The 9890-nt window shown below is 48.2% G+C and overlaps 1 protein-coding gene across 1 annotated transcript in view; it reads left to right on the forward strand.

The window, feature by feature from the left end:
- Window positions 1–6770, forward strand: part of SHPK (sedoheptulokinase) — a 13746-nt gene extending 6976 nt beyond the window's left edge. The window contains exons 5-8 of the mRNA XM_063296000.1: window positions 487–639; window positions 1637–1812; window positions 3082–3282; window positions 5922–6770. Coding sequence (XP_063152070.1) covers window positions 487–639; window positions 1637–1812; window positions 3082–3282; window positions 5922–6316 — 925 coding nt within the window. The 3' untranslated portion in view covers window positions 6317–6770. The remainder of the gene's footprint in view (window positions 1–486; window positions 640–1636; window positions 1813–3081; window positions 3283–5921) is intronic.
- The last annotated feature ends 3120 nt before the right edge of the window (window positions 6771–9890 follow it).

A 9890-nucleotide genomic window follows, 5' to 3' on the forward strand; every position in this document is an offset into this window, starting at 1 on the left:
AGAGTGCTCATTTTTTTCCACTGGAAGTATATTACAAGTAGTCCTCGCTTAACACCCATTTGCTTAGTGACGGTTCGGACTTATGACAGTGCTGAAAAACTGACTTGTGACTGGTCCTCACACTTACGACTGTTGCAGCGCCCCCATGGTCATGTGATGACGATTCGGGTGCTTGGCAACCGGTTCACATTCATGACCGTCACAGTGTCCTGTGGTCGTATGCTCACCATTTTTGACCTTCCTGGCCGGCTTCTGGCGAGCAAAATCAATGAGGAACTGTGTGATTTGCTTAGCGGCCACATGGTTTGCTTAATGCCCACGGTGATTTGCTTAACGACCGCCACAAAAAAGGCCAGAAATACCAGGTTGGATTTGCTTATTGCTTTGCTTAGCAACTGAAATTCCAGTCCCAATTGTGGTCATTAAGTGAGGACTACCTGTAATTAAATTCATTCATTCGGTCTCAACTGTTTCCTCGCTGCACAGGCCAGATTTCCTGAAGCCCTACAGCGCTGCTGGTACCATCCAGGACTATGTTGTGGCCATGCTGTGTGGCCGAGAAAAGCCACAGATGTCCGTGCAGAATGCCGCTAGCTGGGGATACTTCAGTACCATAACTAAATCCTGGAACACAGGCATGTAAGTCTGAGTGTGGGCTCAAGGGGAGCCTTCCCAGCCCGTAAACCATTTACACTACAATCTGTGCACTGTGGTTCAGTTTGCTGGGGTTTTAATACACAAAAGGATAATTTTTGGTGGTTAGCGAGGCCCAAACTTTTCGAGCTGAGGACCACAGTGGGCAGGATAGCGATGCAAGATGAGAAAAGTGCGCTGCGGGCCACAGCACGGGTACAATTTTCGGTTTGTTTTTTTCCTCCCCAGCGGGGAGGTATTATTTCACAGTCTTCTGGAATGGGTGGCCGTAATAAATTTAAATCATCATCCTTATCTTTGAGGCTGTATTAACCCTCTCTTAGGATTTCTGCAACAATTGACCACTATAAGAAACAAAAGTGGGTGGCCGCGGGTTGATCCGAGCTTTTTTTTTTTTTAACCTTGTTAGGTTCTTAAAAATAAGCGAAGGTGACGCCACACAGTATCCCAGATAGAATCAATGTTGTCTAATTCAGTTGTTGTTACCTGTGAAGTTCAGCACATGGGGAAGGAAGATCTATTTTGCTGTGTCTTTCGCTGAAAGTCTGCAAAGCCTAATGGCTTTAGTTAACGAGGTACAGAGTAAGAAAAGAACAATAAAAATTCCAGTGAATTTGGGACTGGAAGCTCTGATTTCTTCTAGGCCCGTGTTTCTCAACCTTGGCGACTTTAAGATGTGTGGACTTCAACTCCCAGAATTCCTCAGCTAGCATGTCAGTATGGTGCATACTGGCTGAGGAATTCTGGGAGTTGAAGTCCACACACCTTAAAGTTGCCCAAGGTTGAGAAACACTGGTCTAGACTTTCTCCCTTTTTCTTCCTTATTTGGACCAGTAACAGGAGGCAGCTGTAATCTGGATAATGAAGTTGGTCTGAATGCACTTTTTCTTCCCTTCCCTCCCCACCTCAGATCTGTCTCAAGGAGCTAGTCCTAGTTATTCAGCCTTGACAGACCCCTATTGATTGCTACTCCTCTTTTTAGCTTGGAAGAATCTGGCTTCCCTGTCCATTTGCTTCCTGAAGTGGTCGAATCCGGTGACCTTGCTGGGGAAACCTCTGTTGCATGGCACCAGACACCGAAGTGCACCAAAGTCGGGATAGCCCTGGGGGACTTCCAGTGTTCCGTGTATTCTTGCATGACTGAAAAAAGCGACGCAGGTATGAGTTTTATCGTGGTTAGACAGGAAACGTTGGACTTGACCAAGGGAAAATGGTTCTGCTTTGCCGATGCTTAAAATGTAATTTTAGGCTTGTAGAGAAATGGAGCTTTGGCCTCAAGAAGGAGCCGGGAGAGGAGGAATGGTTGCTCAGCCCCGGGAAAGTCAAAAGCGTGAGAAAGGGACGCGGAACAGCCCCACATCGACCTTCAGGTCCTTCGAAAGGGGCCGTCAAGCTTTGAGAGAGGCTTTCGAGATTGATATCAGTCCTTCGAGGTAGGCCAACTCAAGAAACAGACCCCGCAGGGTATCCAGGAACGCTCCTTTCTTGTTAGCAAAGAATTTATTTTCATTTATTTATTAAAGAAATTCATATGGCCGCCCAACTCACTCGCAGGTGACTCTGGGCGGCTTACAGAAATCAAACCCCAGATACAAAACCCACAGCAACCCCCGGTGTTAACAGTTAACAGAACTGGGAAAGACTCTCCGAAAGCTTGATGGACCCTTTTGAAGGGCCACAAGATCCAGGTGGGGCTGCTCTCTTTCTCACTCTTTCCTCTTTCCTGGGGCTGAGCAACCATTCCTCCTCTCCCGCCTCCTTCCCGAGGCCAGAGCTGAGTTCCTTTACAAGCCTAAAGTTACGTTTTAAGCATCCGCAAAGCAGAACAATTCCAGAACAATTCTACTTCCTCTACAAGGCTTTTGATTCCAGCCTTCCAAACTAGCCTTAGGGGCGGATCGCTGTGTGACCACAGAGCTCCAGATGTTCTGTGCCTTAACAATTAAAATTCTGCACCAAGGCAGCCCAGGTGTTTGTGCCTGAATTCTGCGGTGTAGAAATCAGGCACGTCTACCTACTGCTCCACTTGGTATAATACAAACTGGAGGAGACTTCCTTCTTCCAGCCCACGGTAAATTCCCCTGTCTCAGGCAGTAACTGGAAAGACCAGAATTTGAAGCAAGAAATATCTGATGGTGAAGCAGGGTTTCAGCCATGGAATTTAGGACCACAGCATTTTTAGCAGGCTCTGTGCATCCAGCTAAAAGTGAATTACATTTGAAAACAACCTGACCAACGATTAGGAGAAGTTAAAGGCACTTTCCAGCAGATGCAAACTCATGCCAGACGTCTTCATGGAATAGGTTGCTTACTAGCAATATAGTTTTTCACTTATTTTGTGGGGGAAGCAGATGGAGAAAAGTCTCATTTTAAAAAGGAGGTCTTGTTTTCCATTAATTCTTTTCTCTCTGTCCCCCCGCCCCACAGTTCTCAACATCAGTACTTCTGCTCAGTTGACCGTCTTTATGCCTCCTGAGTTTCAGCCTGTGGAGTCTCCAGATCCAACTTCACCTCTGGTATATTTCCCGTATTTTGGCAATCAGTATCTGGTGTTGGCGGCCTCGCTTAACGGCGGAAATGTGATGGCAACGTTTGTGAACATGGTAGTTGGATGGATGGCTGAACTGGGTAAAGTATTCCAAGATGGTGATGTGCTTAGCATAGCTCAGGGCAGGCCACAGGGTGGTTTTTCCACAAGCAGTGTTACAAGCAATTACGTATGACTTCATTTTTCTCAAAGTGGTTGCACCTCTGCAAATTTTAGGTATCAGATTCTTCGGCATTGGCCATACTTTTCCAAGCATGAAAATCACAACAGCTCTCTTTAGCAAGGTTTATTGAGAAGAAAGGAATGAGGTTACAAGAATTCCAGCAACTAAACCACTTCCCATCTAGGAGCAATATACAGGTAGTCCTTGTTTAGCGACTGTCTTGGAGAGCGACCGCAGTTACAACAGTGATGAAAAAGTAACTTTGCGACCAGTGCTTGCATGTACAACCTTCACAGTGTCTCTCTTTCAGTCTCGTGTTCGCCATTACAGTCAGAATGGTATTGCATTGTCCTGGGCCTGACTAGTTTTTTTCTTCACCACCACTACCCCTCGCAGAACGGAGAGCTTGCCTAAACAAGCAATCTCTTCCTGAGCTGCTTTCCTCCCAGCACAGGGTCCCTAAAAAGTGCTGACCCAAGTTAACTTGCCCAGCAATGTGACCTTAATTAGTTGATCAGAAGCTGGGCGAGCTGCTACTTGAAACTGACAAGACTCTAATCAATTTCACACCAAAGGCTTTTGTTTACCTCCTAAGTGGCTGGTGCTGCTAGCCATTCCTTTCTATGTGTGTTCCCCATTGTGTGCCTGCTTACTCTCTTGTAATCCCTTCCTCTCCAATGAATGTAAATACAACATCAAGTCTCTTCTTGCTAATTATCCCAGCACCGGGGTAAGCATTCCAAAGGGCGGGGGAGTAGGGAAAAGGAAAACTTAAGTAAAATTGTTAGCACAGATGCGATCTCCTGATTTTCCACTTAGTGACTGAGTTCCTGGTCCCAATTGCAGTCACTAAATGAGGGCTATCTTCATAGTGCCTCCTAGTGCTCAGTTGCTGCAAATACAAACATCAATTCTTTTCTTGCTAGTTATCCCAGTGCCGGGGTGAGCATTCCAAAGGCTGGGGGAGGGGAGAAAACGGGCTGTAAGATTTGCTTTTTACTTGGTTTCCTCGTGAATTGAGTTTGGGCTCAATCAGCTGTTTGGGGCCATATCCTTCTGATGCTGTAAAGTAAAATCCTATGCACAGTTGCGGTCCCCTGATTTTTGCCACGGTTGGAAAACACTGACTTGGAACATGGCAGGAGGGGGCAGCTGGGAAGGGACACCATATCTGAGGTGTCACGGAAAGTTGGGGCACTGTTAAAAACTCCCTATTTTTCACCGTAGCCTTTCCCAGGGAATCAAATAGGAGCGGGGTGAAAAGTCTTTTCTGAGAGACAAAATTCTTCCAATATCCTCCAGATCTGTAAACGAGAGCCTCTGACTCAAGCTGCAGAAGAGCTTCTTAATGGGGATTTTGGTTGCATTTATGTCCCTGCTTTCTCTGTTTTCTTAGGATTTCAAGAGCTTAATGGCTCAAGCGCCATTAAGTGATTGGTTTTGTCTCTCCCCCCCTCCCTTCCACTGCACACTTAGCATGATCTGTGCCATCTTCAGCCTGGAAAGCAAGAGGACAAAAGCCACTATCCCTCCCTACAATTCACACTGGCCTCCCTGTAGATGCTTCAGGCTGCAGATAGAAGAGGCTGAATTTGGGTTTATATCTCTGGTGGGACCCCGGCCTTCCCACCTTTCTGTTTCTGGCTGACATTCCATATTCCCCAGAGGTTGATCGGTCGGTCTGTGCCTCTGTGTGTCTCATGGGTCTGTGTGAGTAAAATTAGGTGCAAATTGCAGGGTTCCCTTCCCAAAGAACACCCATCCTTTCCTCTCTGTCTTTTGTCTTCCAATCGGATATGTTTGTTTGTTTGTTTGTTTATCATATAAGGGACCCTTGGCGGTTCGCAGTAAAAACAATTTAAAATTCAATAAAAACCATAAACAGTACCAGTAAATACAAGGGATGCCCTTCTTCCGCCACCCCTCAGCACCGGTCAGCCCCACCAGGTAGTCCAGACCAGGAAACTCTATAGGAAGGCGAAAACTGCTTGGATTGAGATTGGCTATGATAACAGGAACTTGCAGCTGACTCTGCTGGGCCTCCTCCCCCTTCTTAAACTCCAGTGAATGAGGGAGGTGCCCGCCTGAGCCGCTTCTGAATGTTATCTGGATGTTCTGGGCTTGGAAAATGCTTTAGCCCCTTTTGCCTAGGTACGGGATCCACCCTATTTCCATCAAGGTCCTCCTTATTCTCTACAGCACCCAAGTTTGCTGTCAGAGCAGCGTTTCTCAACCTTGGCAGGTTGAAGATGTGTGGACTCCAGCTCCCAGAATTCCCCAGCCAGCCTGCCTGTCCTTCAAAGCCCCTTTTTCGCTTGGGGTTCAAAGCCCTGAAGTCCCCCATCTCAAAGTAACCCAGAAACCATCTAATATCCATGTAGAGCAGTGTTCCTCAACCGTGGCAACCTGAAGAGGCTTTGCTGGCTGGGGAATTCTGGGAGTTGGAGTCCACACCTCTTCAACCTGCCAAGGTTGAGAAACACTGGGTAAGAGGGAATGATTTTGAGAACCTGCTGCTTCATTTGTTGATTCATTCTTTATCCCCTTCTTTTACAGGGCTTGAAGTCTCAGAATCAGACCTCTACCGGCCAATGATCCAGGCCGCGCTGACCCAGGCCGACACCCACCTTGACATTTGCCCCACCATCTTCGGAGAAAGGCACGGGCCCACCGCTTCGGCTTCGGTGACGGGAATCACGGCCTCCGAACTTTCCTTGGGCCACGTGGTCCGGGCCTTGTGCCGTGGGGTGGTCCGAAATCTGCACTCCATGCTGCCCTCCGAGAGCTTGAAGGAGGCGGGCGCAAAGCAGATCGTGGCCAGTGGGGGCGGGCTCTGCCGGAACGAGGTGATGAGGCTGGAAGTGGAAAAGGCTTTTGCGCTTCCGGTGGTCTATGGAAAAGTTGCAGATGCCGCCATGGGGGTGGCGGCCGTGATGCTGAAGAGGAAGTGAAGGCTTGTGATCTTTGCGGCCACAGAGCGTGTCTTCCGCTATCCAGACCTGCTGGGGGAAGACCCCAATGGAAATACTTTGGGGAGGGTGGGAAGGGACAGGGGAAGTCCGCTACCCTTTAAGAAGAAATGACATCCGAGTTGACGAGGGGAGATGGCTAAATGGGCTGGTCTCCTGCCGCGAGTGCAAAACACGGATTCTGCCGGGGGGGACATGGGCGTTTGGGAAGTCACCCTTTTGAGTCTCATCTGGGAGAAATTAAAGGGAAAAAAAATGCTCCTGAGAAATCTGCAGCCCCTTCCCATCGCTTTTTGTAGCCTTGTGAGGGACTCCGATCACCTGCTGAATGTCTGGATAAAGAAGGCAGCTTGCCCATCTTTCCCACCCAAATGATTTCCCCGTAATCCTCCATGTTTGCGACTGAAAGGGACCAAAGACGTCTTCCTTATTCCCATGGCTGACTGTGTGTGTTTGTGGGTCGCTCTGGGCCGTTCAGACAGACCAGGGGTTAGCAAAGGAATACCTTTGGGGGACCCCAACCCTTCTGGCTGGCACTGGCAGACCCCCTTACAGAGACTTCCTTTGCTAACAGCTATGGACGTCTGGCTCTCGGCAGCCCAGGTCCTGTAAATCTGCCCCAAGTCAAAATAACAGCAGTGGGCAACACCTTGAGAGAAGTTGCCTGCTCTCGGTGTTGCTGGAAATGCGCTGAGATCTGTGGGACATCGCACACGATTTGGGCCATGTTTAAAAAAATGCCTTCCGGGCCATTGCGTGAGATTTGGATGGAGGCTCCTGAGGGTTCACGAACCTTTTCCATCAATCCCTTCCCTCACTCTAGGCCAGTGTTTCTCAACCTTGGCCACTTGAAGATGGGTGGACTTCAACTCCCAGAATTCCCCAGTCAGCTATGCTATGCTGGCTGGGGAATTCTGGGAGTTGAAGTCCACCCATCTTCAAGTGGCCAAGGTTGAGAAGCGCTGGCCTAGGATGGTAAGAGTGTGATAGCAACAGGGGAAATCCTTAACAAGCAGCGATGCTTGGCTCACACTTGCCCTAAGTGCCATAACCCATGGTTAGCTAGAGGAGTTTAGAGCCAAGAGGATTGTGCCCTTGGCTTTGTTTAGGCGAAGAACCCAATTCAGTGCAACATACAAGCTCTGAATGTGAATAGTTGATGAGACCAGACCCTGGATTCAGGATGGGAGATTTGAGGTCAAGAGTGCCCTAGATTCATCGGCCAAAGGAAGACATTAGCAATTTAACCATCCAGGCCTTGCTAGGGGAGGGTTTATTGATTGATTTTGGAGGGTGGCCTTCAAATGCACGGTTTATTCTTTCCGGGCAAAACGAGGTTCTGCTTCACAAGGAGCAGAGTGCAAGCCAGCTTTTGACGATAAAACGTTGCAGGAAACGGGTTTAACAAACAAGCTGAGCTCTTTTGAAACTCGGCGTGCGGAGGTAGGAAAGACAGGAAGGAGGTGTTTGGCTTGGTGGCTCATCCATTTTCCAATACACTTCGATGACTCGAGAAAAATTGCATAACAGCTCTGAGCAATTAGCCCGGTCGTTAAAAGCTGCTCATCTTCATTCTCTGACTTATTGTGGGAAATTTAGCAAAAAACGCCCCACCCCGCTGTTGTTCATTTAAGCCCAGAACCGATTGCCTTTTTGAGTCAAGGGGCATAGTTGAAGCACTTTTGTGGGCACTTTCCCAAAATGCCTGCCATGGGGAATCTGAAGGAGGGTCAAACAGTCAAGATGGTGGCTGCAACAACATGATCAAAGCCATTTTTAACTCCTCCCCCCACAAGGGGGGCGGGCTTTCAGGTCAGAAAGCAGTACCTCCGTTAGAGGTGGGCAGCTCAAATGTACCCATTGCTCAGAAGGCAAAACTGGTCAGATAGCCCTCACAAGCTTTCCGATTTCTTTCTTTTGGGGGGGGCATCCTTGGGGGAAAAGATGACACTGGGAGCGAAAGAAGGCTGAAATCTGATGGGATGGATAGATGATAGATTTTCAGAAGAAACTGAAGATTGGGCTCCTCCAGAAAGGTGGAAGCTCTCTGCTAATCTGTCCGCATGCACGCAAACCTGAAGCAAAGCTAAATGAAGCTCGAGCGAGTTAAAATGTAAAGGCTGCCTGCCCCTGAAAGAATAGCCTGCAAATGATGCAGCTGTTCCATCTTTGAGCTGGAAACTCATTTAGCCTTTTTTTATTTCCGATCACTTAAGCAGACTTTGAAGGCTGAGGCCTGGCTTGCTTTCTCAGCCCAGCATCTGGCCCTTGGCTCAGCAGGTTGTGGGTACCTCGGTGGAAGAGCGTAGAATTGGCTGACTTTGTGTCAAGGCGTTGTGCAATTTGGCCCAGGGGTTTGGTGCAAGGTGGATGAAGATTCGGCTTCTCTACCTTGCAATAATCTGCACCTTGATTTTTCCGATGTTCAGTATGCGGAGGAACATTCAAGAGCACAAAGGAGAGAAGGATGTGCATGTCACGAAGGTGATGTCTTTTTCCAACAATCCTTTGCTGCTTCAGGATTTCAGTCTCCAATCCAATGTTTCTCAACCTTGGCAGCTTGAAGATGCCTGGACTTCGACTCCCAGAATTCCCCAGCCAGCATGGCTGGCTGGGGAATTCTGGGAGTCGAAGTCCAGGCATCTTCAAGCTGCCAAGGTTGAGAAACACTGCTCCAATCCAAACATCCCTTGGCCCTGTCCAGGAATGGAATGATAGAAAACAGATAGGAAAGCAGTGACTTGTCTCTCAGTTGGTGGTGCCAGCTGGGGATGACTGGGCGGCATCCAGTGATGCTGGATCTGGAAGGCATCTGTTGGGTGAACGTTGCTCCCATTCAAATCCAGATGGAAGAAATTGGAAAACCCAGCTTCAAGTCCCAGCTTTAACCCCAGATCTCCCTGCATGATTTGGAGCCCATTGAGATCTCACCTAGTCTCTGTGAGGCTGTGATAAGCAAGGGAGAGATCCTAAGGGATGTCCACAGGGCAGGGTCAAAAGCATCAAGATGATGGCTGTGACAGTGTCACTGAAGCAGCGCCTGCTTTTAGGTGTGTGGTGTATGCGCTCAGGCTGCACCATCACAGTCACCATCTCGACATTTTTCACCACCACCCCCTGGTGGACATCCCTCCTCCAGGAAAGGTGAGGTCTTAATTTTAAAATAATAATAATAATAATAATGATGATGATGATGATGATGATGTTTTAAAAAGTAAGAACCGCCTGGAATACAGGTAGTCCTCACTTAATTACCATTCATGTAGTGATGATTCAGGTTTATGATGGTGCTGAAAAAACCTACTTAAAACTGGTGCTCACACTTAGGACCGTTGCAGCATCCCCATGGTCCTGTGATCACTATTTGGGTACTTGGCAACCAGTTCACATTTATGACCATTGCAACATCCTGTGGTCACGTGACCGCCATTTTCGAGCTTCCCGGCTGGCTTCTGGCAAGCAAAATCATTGGGGAGCCATGTGATTCACTTAATGACCATGTGGTTTGCTTAATGACCATGGTGGTTTGCTTAATGACTGCCGCAAAAAGCGTTGT

This window comes from Candoia aspera, chromosome 1 (assembly GCF_035149785.1).
Source record: "Candoia aspera isolate rCanAsp1 chromosome 1, rCanAsp1.hap2, whole genome shotgun sequence".
NCBI lineage: Eukaryota > Metazoa > Chordata > Lepidosauria > Squamata > Boidae > Candoia > Candoia aspera.